The sequence below is a fragment of the Gigantopelta aegis genome, chromosome 13 (genome assembly GCF_016097555.1).
Source record: "Gigantopelta aegis isolate Gae_Host chromosome 13, Gae_host_genome, whole genome shotgun sequence".
NCBI classification, from domain to species: Eukaryota; Metazoa; Mollusca; class Gastropoda; order Neomphalida; family Peltospiridae; genus Gigantopelta; species Gigantopelta aegis.
This window is the reverse complement of record NC_054711.1, coordinates 28,748,895-28,770,683: the sequence shown is the minus strand read 5'-3', so window position 1 is coordinate 28,770,683 and position 21,789 is coordinate 28,748,895. Positions and strand designations below refer to the sequence as shown.

General features: G+C 39.1%; 1 protein-coding gene across 1 annotated transcript in view; it reads left to right on the top strand.

Moving 5' to 3' along the window:
* LOC121387100 (GATA zinc finger domain-containing protein 14-like) overlaps positions 1–21,789 on the top strand; it is a 118,727-nt gene that overhangs the window by 15,149 nt on the left and 81,789 nt on the right. The window contains exon 2 of the mRNA XM_041518121.1: positions 13,064–13,127. Coding sequence (XP_041374055.1) covers positions 13,064–13,127 — 64 coding nt within the window. The remainder of the gene's footprint in view (positions 1–13,063; positions 13,128–21,789) is intronic.

Below are 21,789 nucleotides of genomic sequence, written 5' to 3'. Positions count from 1 at the left end.
ATCATTTAACTGCCATTTGACAGCTACGTTAGTGTCTTACAACTGCCTCGTACCTTTTCACAGTAATTTACGACGATAGTAAGCTACACTGCGTCGTGGAACGGGCTGGCGATTGTAGAACAAAATTAAGGAGCCATAGTAGGTATTTACGGCGATAGTAGTGCTAAGATCGCTTCGTGGACCCTGTTCCATGAAGCGATCTTAGCACTACTATCGCCGTAAATACCTACCATCGCGACCTTAATTTTTGTCTACGATCGCCAGCCCGTTCCACGACGCAGCGTAGCTTACTATCGCAGCAAGGGACCTTCTATATGCTGGATCTCCCAAACAGGACAGCACATACCACGTGGGGCACTGGCTGGAGCGAGAAATAGCCAATGAACCCGCCGAAGGGGATCGATCACCAACCGACTGCGCATCAGGCGAACGCTTTACCACTGGGTTATCCCCCACCCCACCCCAACACACACACACACACACACACTCTCTCTCTCTCTCTCTCTCTCTCTCTCTCTCTCTCTCTCTCTCTCTCTCTCTCTCTCTCTCTCTCTCTCTCTCTCTCTCACACACACACACACACACACACATTATATTTAAAACACCACTACAGAGCATTGTTTATTAATCATCGGCTATTGGATGTCAAACATTTGGTAATTCTGACACGTAGTCATCAGAGGAAGCCTTCTACATTTTTCCTAATGCAGCAAGGGATCTTTGATGTGCACTTTCCCACAGACAGGACAGCATATACCACGGCCTTTGATATACAAGTCGTGGTGCAAGTCGTGGAACGAGAAATAGCCCAATGGGTCGACCGACGAGTATCAATCCTAGACCGACTGCGCATCAGGCGAATGTTTTACCACTGGGCTACGTCACGCCTCCTTATTTACAACAACGTTCTGACACGTCGTACATTCTAATTTCGTCCCCTATACAACACTGTACACCTGCAGATCCCACCCCGGGGCTGTTTGTCACATTACGTGTTGTTGCGGCGATTTCCGCGACACTCGACAACTACTTGAGTTATAATGTCAGTCGGGTGATGGATGGGCGTCCCCATTGTTAACTTATAGTTTTATTCTTAGAGACAAGAAATCATTTTATTGTTGTGTATTTCAAGAATCGGTAGAGTGCACGTGTGGGGGGTGGGGGGAGCGAAGAAGGAAATGTTTTATTTCACTACACACTAAAGACATTTTTATTTACGGTTATATGGCATCGGACATTGGTTTATTTGCGCTTCCCACAGGCAGGATAGCACAAACCATGGCCTTTGTTGAACCAGTTATGGATCACTGGTCGGTGCAAGCGGAGCACTCACTCAGGGTTTGGAGTCGGTATCTGGATTAAAAATCCCATGCCTCGACTGGGATCCGAACCCAGTACCTACCAGCCTGTAGACCGATGGATTATATGTCGTCAGACATATGGTTAAGGACCACCATATAATGAAACGGAAAACCACCCCGTGAGATACTATTTTCGATTAGCAACAAGGAATCTTTCATATTATACACCATCCCACGGACAGGATAGTACGTACCTTTGTTACATCAGTTGTCTATTTGCGAGATTGCAAATATTAACTAACGCAAGGCAGTACAGTGCGTGTCATTCTGCGGGGGGCGGAGATCGATCGTGCTACCCATCGCACCTCAAGCGAGTTATTTATCATCAAGTTATCTGTCATTTCATTTCATTTGAACGTATGTCCGTTCCGTGCTTATATCCAATTAAGGTTCAAGTACGCTGTCCTGGGCACACACCTCAGCTATCTGGGTTGTCTGTCCAGGGACAGCGGGTTAGTTGTTAGTTGGTTAGTGGTTAGTGAGAGAGAAGAGTGTGTAGTGGCCGTATACCTACCCACTGAGTAATTAAAACTCGATTTGGTTGGGAGCCGGTACCGGGCTGCGAACCCATTACCTACCACGACACCACTGAGGCCGGCAGTGATCTGTCATTAAAGACCGGATCTAGTTCAGTCGGTAAAGCGCTCGCTTGAAGTGCTTGCGTGGCAGGATCGATCACCTCTATGGATCCATTCTGTGACTGGGTTTTTACCCGTCCCACAAAGGCCGAGGTATAATGTCAGCCGGGTGATGGATGAGCGTTCCCATGTCAACTTAGGCCTATAGTTGTATTCTTGCACCACGGCTTGTATATCAAAGGCCGAGATGTGTGCTGTCCTTTCTTTGGGATGGTGCACATAAATTGGTGCTACTAATGGAAACATGTAGCGGGTTTCCTCTGAAACTATCGTTTCAGCCAGTGCACCACGACTGGTATATCAAAGGCTGGTATGTGTAATAGCCTGTCTGTGGGATGGTGCATATAAAAGATCCCTTACTAATAATGGAAAAATGTAGCGGGTTTCCTCTCTAAGACTATATGTCAAAATTACTCAGTGTTTCACATCCAATAGCTGATGATTAATAAATCAATGTACTCTAAAAAAAATTAACAAACTTTCCTCCAAAACTACATGTCAATAATTACCGAACGTTTGACATCCAACAGCCGATGATTAACAAATCAATATGCTCTAGTTGCGTCATTAAACAAAACAAACTTCAACTATCAATGAACGACATTCCGCGCCCTCTCCTATACTGAGGCGAATAGAACAACACACAAATTAAATAAATAAACAAACAAATAGGATGGATGGAATTTCTAACAACATTTTTGTCGAGTTAGCAGAAAGACTGATGATGGTATCCAACACTGACGTGTGTTAAAGGACAAATGGAACAGTATGTCACAACCCCAATCAATACGTAAGTAGCTGAAGAAAAACAAAAGGAGACGAAAAAACGATTGTTACGGGATTGTGTCGGGACAACAACACACGGGAACGGATAGTAGCATGGACAGAGACAACAGCACATACCACAACCTTTGAAATTCCAGTGATGAGGTATTGGATGCGACACGAAAAAAGAAAGAAAATGAAACATAACAGGGGTCGAAAGTAGCTACATTTTTGTTTCCTAATCAAAATCTGTCAGACCGGTATGATCGCCTTTTTAAATAATGTATTTTATTTTTAAAAAATAATCTAGAGAAACGTTATTCTAATAATAAATGCTGTGGCTTATAATTATTATTTTTATGGTGGAATCAGTTTTACACATATTTGGATGTAGATACATATTTTACTGAAACTAGTGTGCGTGAATGAAGGCAAAATAACTGCCGGTCCGATGGGACGACAGGCAAAAATAGTTCACGGGCCGTGATTATGTTGACAGGCAAAAACCGTTCGGGACGGTAATATTTCGACCCTTGCATTAAGTACATCGATGAAGATCGATCTCACACTCCACAGCACGCCAGGAGAGAGCTCTAATATTATCACCGGCCTCGGTGGCGTCGTGGTTAGGCCATCGGTCTACAGGCTGGTAGGTGCTGGGTTTGGATCCCAGTCGAGACATGGGATTTTCAATCCAGATACCGACTCCAAACCCTGAGTGAGTGCTCCGCAAGGCTCAATGGGTAGGTGTGAACCACTTGCACCGATCAGTGATCCATAACTGGTTCAACAAAGGTCATGGTTTGTGCTATCTTGCCTGTGGGAAGCGCAAATAAAAGATCCCTTGCTGCCTGTCGTAAAAATGTAGCCTATGTGGCGACAGCGGGTTTCCTCTAAAAAAAAAAAAAGTGTCAGATTGACCATAATTATGTTTGACGTCCAATAGCCGATGATAAGATAAAAATAAATAAATGTACTCTAGTAGCGTCGTTAAATAAAACAAACTTTACTTTTTTACTCTTAATATTATCCTAATATAACTTTTACTCCAAATCTAACGAAAAAATAAATTCTGGTAGGAACAAAAAATAATAAAATGCTGAGCAAAAATAGATCAAATACAATACAATACAATACAATACAACACAATACAATAATGAATACAAAATGCTTTATTACAGTGCTTACATATGATGTATACATATACTTATACATATAAGCAGAGTCTGGTGACCCAGCAATAATAAAGCCAATGATAAGAATAATGAACGACTAAATAATACATTAAACAAAATAAAACAATTAACAGCTATAAGTGCAATAGAATTAATGAATGACTGTTTAACGACACCCCAGCACGAAAAATACATCGGCTATTGGGTGTCAAACTATGGTAATGCAAACCAATAAGGTGATGATCAACATCAATAGAAAAATTGAAGATTTAAATAAAAACAGTGTAAAGAACTGTGCAAAAATACAAATATCACAGATAGATACTGACTTTTACTCAAAATTTCAATTTGTGCTGTATTGGCCATTCTCAGAGAATGTTACACCCCTGCACCACGGTGAGGTTACAGCACGCACATGGGAAGTGCAATAGAGACTTGTAAGTGTTGTAGCGACTTGCCACATATCATTTGATAAGAGTTTTAGCTAACCAACTATTTCTTGCTGTATCCATGTCCCAGCAAAGCTGTGCTAGTGTTACAAGATGGGCAGCAGGGTAGCTGATACCGATTTATTTTTTTCATAGCTGTTCATTGATTGAAATGCGGGAAATTCATCTAAGAGTTTGTAAAAATGTTTTTGTCTTGTTATTTCAAGTTACGGACAATTCATAAGTTTGCATAAACTGTTGTTTATTGGTATATATATATGTATCAACCTCTTTCAATTTCAAGGCGATGTGTACATATTCTTATTTTGGCGAGATGTCGTCTTAGATTACAGTTGTTAAAGGGACAGACGCTAGTTTTTAAACACTACAGCATATTTTTCACTATTAGAACCGTTTATGATCACCAGTGGCGGATCCAGAAAATCCATCGGGGGGGGGGGGGGGCCAATGACATGAGGCGAAATGCCAAGGGAACTTTGGGGGAGGTTTGGAGGGGGATCGTAAAAAAATTAAAATGAATATATAATAAAATATATAACTGTCGCAACTTTAGGGGGTGCGTCTGAGAAGTAGCGGTTTATTTATTTCAGTTATAGTCTATTTTTAAGAATATTTACCTGTTTTAACGTCACAGACTCTTCTTTCACTCTGTTGTAGGCTAACTTTATCCAAATGAGTTACAGGTTTGTAAATTAACTAAACTTAGTGTCCATTTTTTTTTACGGGTTAAAACTATGGTCTGCGCCTTTAAGTTTTTCCAGAATGTTGCAAGTCTATATGATTGTGTAATATGCCTGTAATATATACTCTTCAAAAGAAGAAACGCAAAACCACATTGTCGTAACATTTGGAGAATTGATTTAATTATTGAATGGTGAGTCCGATAATTACCAAATGTTGCAGGATTGTTCACAATTCACTCTAGTCCATTGTGAGTAAGTGATAGGACACACCACCAAGGTCAAGGTCATCTGGAGTCAATACCGGGTGTGGCCTCCGCGTGTGTTGACAACTGCCTGGCACCGCCTGCCCATTGAAGCAACCAGAGTACGGATGACGTCCCGGGGGATGGTGGCCCACTCGGCCTGCAAGGCTGCTGCCAGCTCGGGCAGGGTCTGGGGCTGTGGTTGTCGCTGTCGGAGGCGTCGGTCCAACTCGTCCCATAGATGCCCAATTGGGTTCAAATCCGGTGATATCGATGGCCAAGGAAGGACATTAATGTTGTTGTTCTGTAGGAAAGCCGTTGTGAGACGTGCTGTGTGAGGCCTGGCGTCGTCATGTTGGAACACTGCGTTGGCGTTGGCCATAACTGGAACGATGTGTGGCCGGAGGATCTGGTCAATGTAGCCCTGTGCATTCAGGTTGCCCTGCACGTGGACCAGGTCAGTTCTGCCAGTGTGTGAGATGGCTGCCCACACCATGACACTACCCCCGCCGAATCTGTCCACTTCCTGCACGCAGTTTGCCGCATAACGTTCACCACGACGCCTATACACGCGACATCTTCCATCATGACGTCGGAGCAGAAATCGGGACTCGTCACTGAACCACACCTGTCTCCATCGCAGTTGAGGCCATTGTCGATGAATCTGATCTGGCAACTGCAGTCGGAGTCGACGGTGTTGTGGTGTTAAGATGACACCTCGAACTGGACGTCTGGCACGAATTCCTACCTCACGTAGGCGGTTCCGTACGGTCTGGTCGGATATCCTGCGCAAACCTGGTATTGCTGCGGCTGTGGAGGTGGCAGTAGTCAATCGTTCCCGAAGGTGGCGTACCCGGATGTAGCGGTCCTGCCCGGGGGTAGTGACCCGTGGTCGACCGGATCTAGGGAGGTCACGTGTTGATCCATGTTGCTGGTAACGGTCCCACAGTCTGGAGATGGTGCTTGGGGACACATGGAATGCCCTGGCAACGGCCGTTCTGGATTCGCCTGCGTCTAGTCGGCCGATGGCATTGTTTCTCTGCGGTTCACTGAGACGTGGCATGTCCTGGATTGTCAACTGTCGGCCAGATACAGAGGCCAGGCAAGCGAACACCCTGCACTTTTATACTGTCGGTGTTCATGTTGCACGTGCAGACAACGCACGTGCAGTGGTGACATGGTTTGCACGTGGCTGCGTTTTTGCGAATATTCACATTTTGGAACTTTATTGTACAGTAGCTGCGTTTTATCGAATGTAACCGTGGGAATGTGTTTGGGACATGCAATGACCTTATATTCACAAAGCATGAACCGGTAGGAAACATAAAATCGGAGTTATAACCCATTTGTACCCTTTTGCGTTTCTTTTTTTGAAGAGTATATAATACACGAGTGATGGGTAGTCAACTTGTGGTAGCCTACCGCTTGATCACCAGGGGCGTAGCGTGATCTGGACCTCGGGGGGGGGGGTCGAATATGAACCAAGTGGACCTTTTTCTATTTTGTTTTTGCACCACTAGAAACTCCATATGTATAAATCTGTATGTTTTAGTTTTGAAAGCGGACCATTTGCTTCAGCGCGGGCGGGGGGGGGGGGTCAGACGAAACACACACCCCCACCACACACACACACACCCCACACCCCCGAACCCCCCTAGCCTACGCCCCTGATCATGATATATATTTTAAACTAGTGTATCCACAAGTAGTCGGAGACGGGCCAAATCTAGCAAGAAAGAGCACTCTGATTTAATTAGATTTATACGTCATTTTGCCATATATGGTTAACGCCCGTTACATTATAGGGCTACGAGACATGGAGGGAAAACAAAAGTCGAATGTGTAGAATGCAATACGATAACATGATTTGGCATCCATGCTCAGCGCTGGAATTAAGATGTTATTTTACTTTATTCCTTAATCTCATCATCATCTAATTAAAATTAGCTTCACTATTACGTGTGGATCTAACAGCAGCCCGTTGGAGCTCATGTCCAGTTGACCTTTCATTCGACCAATCAAAACCTTACTTGCAAAATCATGCCAGTGATTTGAAAAGAATTTGAAAACATTCGGGATTATGCCGAGGGTATACGAAATAATTCGGGTGAATTACGAAGTATGCCGGAAACTAATTGCAATATAAAATTTCATATAAAATTCGTTTCAAGACGAAAAAAAAAAAACCTTGATGGTATAGCCATAAAATCTGTTTACACTAGTATACAATCCAGAGTTTATTACTGCACTTTCCCCCTGTTTTTTCAATGTTGAAATAGACCAACAAGTTCGCCTATTGCATAAATAGTATCTCCCGATATTTTTAGAATTTGTATGCTCACGAATAACGCTATAAAAGGCGAAGTGTAATTGGTCGATATTTAAATTGTTATTTATAGATGAAATGTCACCTGGACATGGCAGTCCATGCAATGCTGTTTGATCTACTGGCTAGACCCAGTAGAGCTAATTTTAATCAGATTGTAAATATCGGTACTAACCGGAAATGAGTAGCGGAAATTGAGTGCAACCCAATCCTGCGATCCAAGTACTGAGGTAGGGCCTCCTCGAGTTCAAAATATTGTACTTGAGTACTCGAGGGTGAAACTCGACCCGGACCAGAGTACCCGACACTCGGCGATAATGTAACTTAGGAATAAATTAAAATAGCATTATGCATTTTAATTCCAGGGCTGAACATGGTCCGTGTTACATGGATGCCAAATCATACTATTGTGGGCCCATTGCATGAATTCCACACTTTCTACTTCTGTTTTTACCTCCATATATCATAGCCCTATTAATATTTCTTACGCTCCCGTTGGTGAAAACATTATGCGTTATTTTTTATAACACATGTATGCCCACAAAAAACTGTCGAGTCAAATGTTGGAAACTAACTTGCTTATATGAAATGAATGTTCAAGCACCTTTATAACACATGGGTTGTTTACACATGTATGTGTGTTAACAATTTCAAGACATACGACTGGCAGCTCCTAGGTGATGACCAGGTCACCACTTACATGCATCCAATGAAAAAACAGCACAATCTGGAAGTAGATTACATTGTAAGTATAATTAACCTGACAATCATGTGTCTGTGATGCGTAAGTTAGTTACAAGTGTAACAGCTGTAAATAACTTTTAATCGAAAAAGATGTTAAAATTGTGGGAAAGTGTACCGCCCATCCCCCCCATTAGTTATCAATCTAAAGAGGGATTTTTTGATGGGGTATATATATCCCTAACCCTAACCCTAACCCTAACCCTAACTAATATCATCATGCTACAAAACGACAAAAAAAAAAAGGGAAACATTAATAAACTATTATAAATGATGGGGGGAACGGGTGGAGCTCTTGCCAAAATGTGCTTAAAACCTGGTTTTTGAGAATATGTAAGAAATAGAATAATGCATTCATGTCCGCGAGATACCATTTATCTCACAGCTCCGTGTTTAAAAACGTATCAAACTCACTTTTGCTCGTTAGATACATTTTAAAACAGCTTGTTGTGAGATAAATGGTATCTAACGGCCAGTCATGTATTATTCTATTTATATACAATGCAACCGGCAGCAATCATGTGGCAAAATGACGTAAGAAAATATAATTACAGTATTTTAGACCTGTAAATGGACCCGCGAGCTGAACAGTTCGAAAGGGCCCTAATGGGCAACCTAGGGAGACATGTCAGCACCGCATAGGTCCAATTATAATTAACGAGCTACTCTTAGTGTACTAAATTCCAAACCTGTACATAGCTCCCTATCTTTTTCACCATTTATCTCACAACTTGTTTAAAAACATATTAAACTCGCTTTTGCTTGTTAGATACATTTTAAAACAACTGAGATGAATGGTATCTAACAGCCACTCATGCATTATTATATATATAACAAATAAATGTCTAAATAGAAAAATATTGCACTTTTAACACTATATGGCATGTTTAAAGGAGAGGACAATTACGGCATTTGGCCTGGTATGCATATTCAACGATATATAATGCACATTATTGCTTAATATCAACACGTATAATCGTATAGTTAATTAATAAAACTGTTGAATGTGACGACTATTCTATATAACGGGCGCAGCCATTTTGTACCATCTCAGTGAGTACGCCCTCTGGCGAGCTGGTGGTTACGTAATACTTAACGCGTCACGTCAGGAATGAGCCTTAGAACTAGAGAAACACAATCTACCTGTTTTTTGCGGGATGATAAATAGTCATACATTGCAGTGTTCTGTAATAATACACATCAAGTATATCCAGCACTATAGTATAAATATTTTTTTTAATACAAAATAAAATACCATTGTCAAAGTGGCTACACAACAAGTCGAAACAATTAACAATGTTTTTCTCATGTATTAACCTACATACTGAAATGATACACGGAGTGTTTTCTTAGTTAATTGGTCTATGCTGTTAGTTGCTTCTACCTGTGATTTCTGATTGGCAGGTGTGTATTTGATTGGTAACCAGACGAGCCAATTAATTGACGCTGTCTAGACATAAAATACATACCAGTATTGTGGAATATTACCTGTCGCCCCTAAAATTGTAATGGACATGGTTTATTACTGTAAATAGTTCTGTAAAACTATTGATTAAGTAGACTTTTCCATCTACAACCACAGAACTGACCAATTACGTAGTCCCAAAGAAAAGAAAATTATCACTTGCCGACTTGGGTATCGTGGGTTGTCGTTTTTGCTCCAACGTAGCATATCAATAGGCATAATGGTGTACATTTTTCCTTTGGATTATTAAACAGAGAAAAATACTATAACCCCATTTTGTTCCGTTAATGCAACTTGAAATATATTTAGTTAAATAGTTTATTATATTATTACGTCATTTATGCTGTTTTACAAGTCAGGTTGATCAAAGAGAAACGCCTTGTCGAAAATTACTGCTTTTGTTTACACTGTACATACAGGAGATGGTCAGGAGCTGACGTCACTTCGACCCAAGCTATCCCACCGGACGTCACAAAAACGAAACAAAATGGCTGCCCCCAGTTAGCAGGAATAATCATGGTTTTTTATTAACTCTAAAATTACGCATTTTTCATTTGCTAAAGTGTCAGTATGTGTTGGTGGTCCGGGTATGCATCTTTTCAACACATAAGGCTGGAGTTGGAGTTGACCCTACCTTTAATTGTAAAAATGTTTTTAAATAAATAAATTTAAATTTAAAAATGGGGTATTGACCAGAAATATTTTCCACTGCCTAATAAGGGTTAGTTAAAAGTTTGTTTTGTTTAACAACACCACTAGAGCACATTGATTTATTTATCATCAGCTGCTGAATGTTAAACATTTGGTAACTTGAAAAGATGCCTCAGAGTAAACCCGCTATATACCGGCTCCCATACGGCTCTCACATTATGTGTAGGTGGATCAATATGTAACTACCGGTACTGTATTTATAAGAAATAAATATAAAAATAGCAAAATATGGCATTTATAACATTATGGTATACATAAGCTTATGAGAGGGGGGATGGGGGGCAACTGCAACCCTGGTGCTATCGTAAATCCTCAAATTTAGGCAAAAATTATAAAGATATTCGGGCAAAATGTGCTAATCTTGAGGCTTTTTTACCATGTATTTCCATCATTTTACCCTCAGAATTAGTTGTAATACATGGGAAAAATTTAATGTGTAGTGATTCGTTTGTATCCCTATATAGCTGTTTCGCAGTAATGTTAATATGAAAAACAGTTTTTTTTATCCAGATGCAGACATTTTCATTTAATTCAGACAAAAACTAACCTGCCCCCCCCCCCCCTTACAAATATGGGAGCCTGTACACTTATGATGTTTAACTGTAAAAAAAAAAAAGTAATAAAAGAAATTAAGATTTTGAAAAGGGGGTATTGGCCAAAACTATTTTCCACTGTCCAATAACCAGGGTGAGATTGTTGAAATCACTCTGTACATGCCTGTCTTTGAAGTCACATCAAATTGTTGTTATTTAGCTTTTCCACGTGACTCTACACAACCCGCACTCCCAGCTTTGTTCCACACCAACAATATTCTGTTTGAAAGCCAGGATTATTACAGATTAACCGCTGGCAGAGACATATTTGAGAGAGAGGCAAACCCCATTTATGTGTCGCAGCAAAAATCTTCTATTCATTAGCGGTTTTGTTGACTTGCAATATTTCAGTTAGATTAGGGCCACAAAGCAATGTGTGTTGTGAGACCGTTCATACATTGACTTTGACTGGAATGTCGGCAGTTGTGTTGTTGGAACAGCCTAAACTTATTAGAGAATGACACGCGCATTGTACGTGACCTTGCCTTGGTTATATTTGCATTCTTGCATTAAAAAGGAAAAAGTATAGGCTACAAACAATCTCACCTCACCATTTCATAACATCATTTACTATACTAATGCAAAATATAAACATGGCAACAAAAAAGTAAAGTTTCTTTCATTTAACGACACCACTAGAGCACATTGATTTCTTATCTTATCATCGGCTATTGGACGTCAAACATACGGTCATTCTGACACTGTTTTTTTAGAAGAAACCCGCTGTCGCCACATAGGCTACTCTTTTATGACAGGCAGCAAGGGATCTTTTATTTGTGCTTCCCACAGGCAGGATAGCACAAACCATGGATTTTGTTGAACCAGTTATGGATCTTTTATTGTGCTTCCCACAGGCAGGATAGCACAAACCATGGCTTTTGTTGAACCAGTTAGTGCAAGTGGTTTACACCTACCCACTGAGCCTTACGGAGCTCTCACTCAGGGTTTGGAGTCAGTATCTAGATTAAAAATCCCAAGCCTCGACTGGGATCAGAACCCACTACCTACCAGCCTGTAGACCGATGGCCTAACCACGACGCCACCGAGGCTGGTAAACATGGCTACAGTTTTAATAAACTCACAATAATACTATTATTATAATATCATTTACTAATGCAAAATGCAAACATACCTACAGTTTTAATAAACTCACAATCTCGCCTCACTATATTATAACATCATTTACTAATGCAAAATGCAAACACAACTACAGTTTTAATAAATTTATAATCTCGCCTAATATTAATTATCAATGTACTTAAGCAGTGTCGTTAAAAAACCCAAACTTTTTTAACATTATATTAATCAAGGGTGGGAATTCTTCTCGGATCAGCTGTTTTCCTCTCATGGAACATTGCGTTTCCTCGCATTTTAATCATCCTTTCCTCCAAAATGTGTCGGATGGCACAGATTTTAACCTAGGATTTCAAGCATTTTTGGGACCCTCTAAATTTCCTCTTTTTTTTATAGTTCATGAATTCCCACCCCTGATTAATACATGTTTGTATATCATCCGTTATTGAACTAAAGCAAAATACAAGAATACCTACTGTTATAATAAACTCACAATCTCGCCTCACCATATTATAACATTTACTGATGCTTTAGTTTTATAATAAAACTATTGTTCATATTGTAGGAACATCATGTGAAGTGGGTGCACATGCTGGGAAGGAGAGGTGGGGAGTGCGCAAGCGTCATTTCATTTGGCCCTGCCCCCACTGATTCCAATGTCTGATATTCTTGACTTTTTTCAGTATTTCTTGTTTGTTGTTTTCTCGTTATTTTATTCTTTTATTAATCTTTTCTTCTTTTTAGTTTGTTGCTCTTGTTAATGATGTTTGGTCTTATATTGGTTTGTATTTTGGGGTGGGTTTTTTTCACAATTTAACAAGAATAAATTCTTTATCCCAGGTTCAGTGTGCGGGAGCGGAGGGGCAAGGTCGTGGAAGTGTTTGATGGACGCAAATGGCCCGTGGTAAGTTTTTCACCTTTCTGTCTGATACTTACAGAGTTAATGAAATTTGTCATTCCTGCTGGATCGATGACAGTATTGTAGAGTTACCACAAGAAAACATTACTGATCTCCTGTACACGTACATGTACATTGTGTGTGTGTGTGTGTGTGTGTGTGTGTGTGTGTGTGTGTGTGTATATGTATATGTATATGTATATATGTACTTTAAAGTCACAGATTCTGGTTTCAGCCTATGAAGATGGACACTATTACTAAGTTTGATTAATCTACAAACCTGTAACACATCTACATAAAGTTACCCAAAAAAAAAGTGAAACTTGAGTTTGTTTATATGAAACTGGGAAATGCCCTGGTAGTGGTTAAAAACTAGGGTATGTCTCTTTAATAAAGAATATCAATTTCTGTTAGCTATGACTATACAACTGAGGCATGTTTAGGAACCTGAGCACTGTAAATCACTTGATTGACTGATTTTTGAACCTAATTTAATTATTGTGATGTAATTATCAGGGGCGGCACAGTGTAAAAAAAATAGTGGTATGGCCCGAAATTGACTGACTCTCCTTTATAATTCACCTGTGGAGGACATTTTCACAGATGCAACAAATATAACACACATACATTTTTAAAAATCAATTAGTGCTGTAAATTACAAGATACATGTAAGTATGTAATGAAACATTAAAATAAGTCTTCACACTTTTACTTGTTTGAACTTTAATGGCCTCTTTTTCACAATGTGTTTTCTTTGATCGTGTTTGAATGGTGGTGTGCGTGCAGGTGACACATTGGAGGTGTGTATTCCAGGGTGTGTGTCGCGTTGTTCCATTTTGTTCCTTTGTGTACTTTGTTTTACAAGTTCGCAGATTGGTGTTAAGTTTACAACATTTGTGTATTGTGTTGACTGGTTGCATGTGTGGTGTCCATCAACACCATTCTCATAGACGACAATAGTAGCATATGTGGCTACAACTCCTACCTGCAGTGTATCAGTCGACATAAATGCCATGGATATAAATACTACCACCCCTCACCCTTAAAGTGAATTAAAAAAAACTGGGGGTCAAGCTGCTCATTTCTGTTAGATAATGGGTAGTGTCTATGACTACCCTAGTTCCGCACAAAATTTTAGTACTTTTTTTTTACAGGTTCCCCATACAGGTTTCAAGCAGAAGGCTACTTGACACAGTGGTACTACACAAAATAAACTTGCATACATCTTTTGTTTGCTCAGATGAAACTATTTTTTTTATAACCAGCACTCACATTTATCACTAATCACTAATCACAGGACTTGTGGCAGTGTTCGAGATTAACGGTATCCCGATATCCCAGAGATACCAGAATTTAATTTTGGATACCAGACTTCAAGAACCCAGTATCCCACCGGGATGCCATATAATGTTTTTTTGTTTTTTTTAATCCTGCATTTTTAGTTTTCGCTAAAACAATGAAAGTCGACATTTACTAGTAAGTTAAGTAAAAGTATTTTCGAGCTGGTACCCAGTCTAATGCAATGCCATAACAATACCCTCCCACCCCCAACTTGTACCCAGTCTAATGCACTGGAGCAATAGACTGGGAACCGCTAAGTTGCTATTGTTTTTGTTGGATGTTTTCTCCCTTCAAATTTTATTTGAGGTATTGATTCCACATCTGCAGAAAATTAATAAAGGTAGGTTTATTATTAGTAATGTCAGAAACACTTATAGATTACTGCTAAATATTAATTTATGTCAATATTACTCAGAAATAGATGCAGCAAATCTTTTTGTCGATTCCGTTTGATTGCGAATATCACAAATTTCATGATTTTGATTGTGGCATAGCAATAGACTGGGAACGAGAACATTGTCATCCAAGTTTGTTATGATGTTATTTATGGATTTAATTTAAGTGAGATACTAAATTCTCAGGTGGGATACCAGATTTGGAAATGTTAGTATCCAACTGGGATACTGCCCAAAAAATTTAATCTCGAACACTGCTTGTGGTGTTCATTTCTCTATCAAAAGCTGGGTGCACCTCGAACTTTTACCCAGCCGGAAGTTATTTGGTTTAGTGCTACCTATTCAAGTATTGTATTCCTTTCTTTTTATCTGGGGCAGGATGTAGCCCGGTGCTAAAGAGCTCATTTAATGTACAGTCAATCTGAGATCAATCTCTTGCTATTAATAGAAAAATGTAGCAGGTTTCCTCTCTAAGTCTATATGTCAAAATTACGCAATGTTTGACATTCAATAGCGAATTATTAATAAATCGATGTACTATATTGATGTTGTTAAAATTAAACAAACTTTTATATAGCCACCCTTTAAGATAAGGCACTTGACAGCTGTGTGTGGGGGGGGGGGGGGTGAGGATTTCACTCAGTCATTTGAGTGCTTGCTTGAGGTGCTTGCATCACAGGATCAAACCACATCAGTGGATCCTTTCAACTGATTGGGGGTTTTCTCGTTCCAACCAGTGCACCACAACTGGTCAAAGGCCATGGTATGTGCTTTCCTGTCTGTGGGAAAGTGCATATAAAAGATCCCTTGCTGCATTAAGAAAAATATAGCGGGTTTCCTCTGATGACTACGAATCAGAATTATCAAATGTTTGACATCCAATAGCAGATGATTAATTAATCATTGTGCTCAAGTTGTATCATTAAACAAGTAGTGTCATTAAACAAAACAAATGTCTCTGTCTCTGTCTCTGTCTCTCTCTCTCTCATTAAACAAAACAAACTTTTTAACTGAACAAAACTGTCAAAACTCCAGTGTTAAATATACTACAAAGACTGAGCTGCTCTTATTAGTCTGTTATCTGGCACTTCAGTTACCTGTATCAAATAAATAATTAAATAAATATTATAATTTATTAATAGTGGTAGCAGTACATGTACGTTAAACTTTTAGTCTCAACATAGTATTAATAGTATTAGTAAGATAAACTGATATAGAGAAATTGACTTTAAAGGCTGAGCCACTATGACGTACATGCAAACTCTTTACATTTTCATTTCAACTTATTTTCGTGCTTATATCCAATTAAGGTTCAATCACAATGTCCTGGGCACACACCTCAGCTATCCGGGCTGTCTGTCTAGGACAGTGGTTAGTTGTTAGTTTGTTAGTGGTTAGTGAGAGAGAAGAGGGTGTAGTGGCCTTACACCTACCTACTGAGCTCTTAAGAACTCGCTCTGGGTTGGAGCCGGTACCGGGCTGCGAACCCTATACCTACCAGCCTGTAGTCCGATGGCTTAACCACTGTGCCACTCTCTACATGTATTTGCCTTATTTTGTTAAAAGTCTCCTTCCTAATAATGTTGACACTGTTATAAATAAACTATTATAATATATATTGTAATATGCGTACCCATATTATGTCTAAACTTCTATTGAACTATTGAACTCTGTCTTGCAAATCTGTCTTATTATGGGTATGGGACATTTTAGGCATGCTTCCATCAGAAAACTGTTCAAGTACGCCTGTTGTGGGCACAACCTCATGGAGTTCTGTCCAGGACAGGAAAGCAGTCTTGGAGTGGCAGTCCTCTAATAGATAAGGCACTGATAGTGATTTGTTGCAGCAGTCACATTCTTGTCAAAACATCCCTGTTACTCAGTGTAGTGCAGAGATACAATCTGAAATGTAGTAACTGCTTTGTTCAAATTGAGATACATGTACATGTAAAAAAAAAAAAAGAAGACATTTCACAGTGGTCATTTATGGGTCATAGGTTTTAACATGCATATTCAGAGCAAGCTGTTGTAATAGCCGATGATTAATAAATGAATGTGCTCTAGTGGTGTCGTTAAACAAAACAAACTTTAAGTAAAGATTAAATATCAAAACTATCAAATGTTTGAAATCCAGTAGATGATGATTAATAAATCAATGAGCTCTAGTGGTGTTGTTAAACAAACCAAACTTCTTCTTCCAATAGCCGATAATTAATAAATCAATGTGCTCTAGTGGTGTCATTAAACAAAACAAACTTCTTCAAATAGCTGATGATTAATAAATCAATGTGCTCTAGTGGTGTCGTTAAAGGCATATTGTCATAGACCACTGACCTATTACATTGCCTAACAAAGTATTACTTAAAAATATATATATTTGATTTGTCCCTAAATGTACTTTATTCAACCATCTATGTAACCACCATACACCACTTATTAATGATATTTTGTAAAAACAATTGAATTATGGCAATGGTCCATAATTCAAAAACTAACATTGCTGAGAGGGTGACATGGATTTCACTCCATCATGGTCTAGTTAAAGTGATGCAATAGCTAGATTTGGTCTGCAAAAATTAATGTAATTTTTATTTATTATTCATTTTTAGAGAAATAAGGTCCTTAAATCTGTGACAGTATGCCTTTAACCAAAACACATTTTTTAACTTTTTTTTTTTTTTAAAGTGAGCTACATGTTGCATCTTTGCTCATAAAGTCTTGTTTTGTGTGTTAGTTCAGTTCTAAAAGTGACACATGAAAGACAAAGTTTGACATTTCTGGATAAGCCATTGGGTGTTTAATGAGGAGAAGTTTGTGTTTGAATCCTGCACACTCGATGTTTCCACATCAAACAGTAAAGAACACAAGAACTTGGCTGCGTTCCGGCATAGCACACACCGAGAGAGAAACACAAAGTACATGTGGATGACGGTTTTTTACTATTGGGGGAGCGAGACGTAGCCCAGTGGTAAAGTGCTCGCTGGGATCGATCCCCGTCAGTGGGCCCATTGGGCTATTTCTCATTCCAGCCAGTGTACAACAACTGGTCAAAAGTTTTTGCGATCAATCTAATTAAAATTAGCTCCACTATTACATGTGGATCTAACATCAGCCAGTTGGAGCTCATGTCCACCAATCAAAACCTTACTTGCAGAATCCTGCCAGTGATGTAAAACTAACAACACTGCGTAGTCCCCAATGTCCAGGTAACATTTCGTCTGTAAATAATAATTTAAATATTGACCAATCACACTTTGCCTTTTATAACGTTATTTGGGAGCATACAAATTCTAAAAATATCGGGCGAGTCTATTTTAGTGGCCACAGTACAGCGAACCATAACAAAATACGTACGGGGTGGGTTATCAGTCTTCAATTTTACATTAAAAATTATTTATTTATTTATTAAAAAAATAACTAAATCAGTCTTCAGTTTTACATTACAAATTATTTATTTTATATAATAAAACATGTTTTAAGGCATTCGTAATTCACACGAAACATGCCGTATACCCTCAGGATAACTCGGAATGTTTTCAAATTATTTTTAAATCACTGGCAGGATTCTGCAAGTAAGGTTTTGATTGGTGGACATAAGCTCCAACTGGCTGGTGTTAGATCCACATGTAATAGTGGAGCTAATTTTAATTAGATTGTTTTGCGATAATCCAAAATGGCCAACGTAAACATGGGTCAGTATGTAAATTTTAAAAACAAAATTCGGCTAGTAGAATTAATAACCATACCTCAATATTTGGTTACGTGTCCCTTGTTACGAATGCAAGCCATAATGCGACGTGGAAGTGAAAAATATAAACTTTGAATGTATTCCACATTCAAATTTGCCCATATGTCAAGAACTGCAGAGAACAACTCTTCAGACGTTTTTATGGTTAGGGCCTTGTTTTGCAGTATTTTTTTCATTCTTAACCAAATATTTTCTATTATGTTCAAGTCTGGTGACTAAGCGGGCCATGTCATACCACGAATATTATTTTCACGTTTATATGCCTCGATTAATCAAGCTCTATGACAAGGTGCATTGTCATCCTGAAAACGATATGGTTTATCGATAAAATGTGCTAAAACAGGCCAGAGATGATTGTCGAGTATTTCATGATACTTTTCAGCATTAATGTTTCCATTAACCATACATAAAGTTCCGACACCATGCCATGTAATGCAGCCCCAGATCATAATCGACACCCTTCGTTGACTTGGAACAGACATGCATTCGAGACGGTATGCTTCATGTGCAGCTCGCCAAACAAAAACACGGTGGTTTTTGCCAATTACTATCTGAGATTCATCACTAAATATCACTTGACTCCACTGGTTATTAACATCTCACCATCTCCTGTCCAGGCAGTCGCTTTTTTTTTGTTCACATTTTTTTTCGAATAACTCGCCTAAAAATCTTATTTTTATATAAAATTCTTTGATTTGTCACAGGATGAACTTTCACTCTCCTACCTTGATTAAAATCAGCAGTTATATCTCTAAGAACTTTCCCACGAATTTTTTTGACACTCCGAAGTAAACATAATTCTCCTCTAATTGTGATCTTTCGTGGTCGACCAGTTCTTTTGGTGTTCTCAACAGTTCCACTTATACAATATTTTTTCCACACTGATCGAATGGTAGACTCAGGCACCATCAATAATTTGACAATTTCTGAATTTCTGTGGCCATGAGATTTTAAGTCAACAATCGGTTTTTTTTTCTCAGTAGTGAGATCTGTGGATTTGCGACCCATTTTGCAAAACACCATCTGCTTCAAGATCAAGGGAGCAGACGACTAATTCATGACATTACCAGTGTAGCTATGTAAAAAATATATAAATAGGGATTGTATCAAAAGGCTTGGTTTTATGTAACTTGGGGAGAAAACACGCATTTTGCGGAAGGTAGAAAAGCGCTTCCGTGTTACTGACGTCATTTTCGCGAACACTTTTGATACGGCATTGTACCACGAATGCTATATCAAAGGCCATGGTATGCACTACCCTGTCTGTGGGATAGTGCATATAAAAGATCCCTTGCTGCTAATTGAAATGAGTAGCTCATGAAGTGGCAACAGCAGGTTTCCTCTCTCAAAATGTGTGTGGTCCTTAACCATATGTCTAACGCCAAATAACCGTAAATAAAATGTGTTGAGTGCATCGTTAAATAAATCATTTCCTTTTTTTACCATTGTTAAGTGTTTTGGGCTAAAACCTATAGGGCCAAATTTATGAAGAAGTTTGTTTTGTTAACGACACCACTAGAGCAAGTTGATTTTATTAATCATCGGCTATTGGATATCAGACATTTGGTAATTCTGACATATTGTCTTAGAGAGAAAACTCGTTACATTTTTCCATTGGTAGCAAGGGATCTTTTATATGCACCATCCAACAGCCTTTGATATACCAGTCGTGGTGCACTGGCTGGAATGAGAAATAGCCCAATTGGCCCACCAACGAGGATCGATCCTAGTTTTACCATGCAGCAAGCATGCGATTTACCCCTGGGATATGCCCCCCCCCCCCCCCCCCCGAATATATCAAATCTGTTTTTCATTTACAAAATGCAGATGTTTAAGCATTGTAAAGGTATGGGACCGAATTTGCGAAGCCCATTTAAGACAAATTGGTGAGCCCATTGGGCTATTTCTCGTTCCACGACTGGTATATCAAAGGCCTTGGTATGTGCTATCATGTCTGTGGGATGATGCATATCAAAGATCCCTTGCTACTAATGAAAAAATGTAGCAGGTTTCTTCTCTAAGACTATATGTCAAAATTACCAAATGTCTGACATCCAATAGCCAATGATTAAAAAAGAAAATCAATGTGCTCTAGCGGTGTTGTTAAACAAAATAAAACTTCTTTTTTTTGTCTGTTCAAGTTCTGGAATGTTCTGTTCTGTTCTGTTCTGTTCTGTTCTGTTCTGTTCAACAAGGAACTGCACATGTTTTCCTGTTTCAAAATGCTGGATAACTTTCAGAATAGAATTGCTGTTATTGGGACTTTTCCTTTCATAATTACAAATTCAAATGTTTTTTGCACAAAAAAACATTTAATGTAAAAGTTGTATTATTTACCGAAAATGGATCTGAAGTGAATTACACTAATATACTGTTGGCGCGAATCCTGTTGGTGCTCGACAAAGTACCCATCGGGAAGTTTGACCTAACCACTCGGTTAACATTGTGTAAGTGTAACTTCGTTTTTGGTTCGAGCGTTGCGGTGTATTAAAATTCGACCCTTCAGAGTTCAGTCCAATGAGATTCTAAGGTATTTAGAATTAAGTTAAAATGGTGGTGCCGCAATGTCCTAGTGTCAACCTTAGGAGCTAATATTGTTAGTCTGTGCTCCACATTACTATATAGTTTATAGACGGTAACATAGTTGTTACATGTGGCACTTTTTCATATTTTTCTAGAGGCAATTACCCCCACTCCATACCTACCCCCTCCCCCCCCCCATCCCACTAGATACAGATTTGAATTAAATGTGGGTATGGGATAAATATTTTAATCATTTTTTGATAGAACCTTCATCCATTGAATTAATCTTTTGCCATTGCCGTTAGGAAAATAGGGATATTGCCCCCATCTACACAACCACCCCCACCCCCACTAGATATGGCCCTGACACCTAATAGATCTAGCTGAGGGGTCGGTAGACAAGCATTCCTCCCCTGACAGGTGTCACAGAAATTTATTCCTTCTGTGTGTTGTCATGAGTTGAAATATTCGGGTTTCTCGTCACCCGAGCCTTGTTCTCATTGATCCTGCATACAGGTTTTTGTCTCTGGTTGGATCACTTTTCATCTGCATCTGTAGTTCACCTGACCCATCCTTGTGTACAGGTAAATCCATCACCTTTCAGCTTTCTTTAAATGATCTTTCAAAGTGCTTCATGTGATGTGTGTTTCTCTCTCTCTCT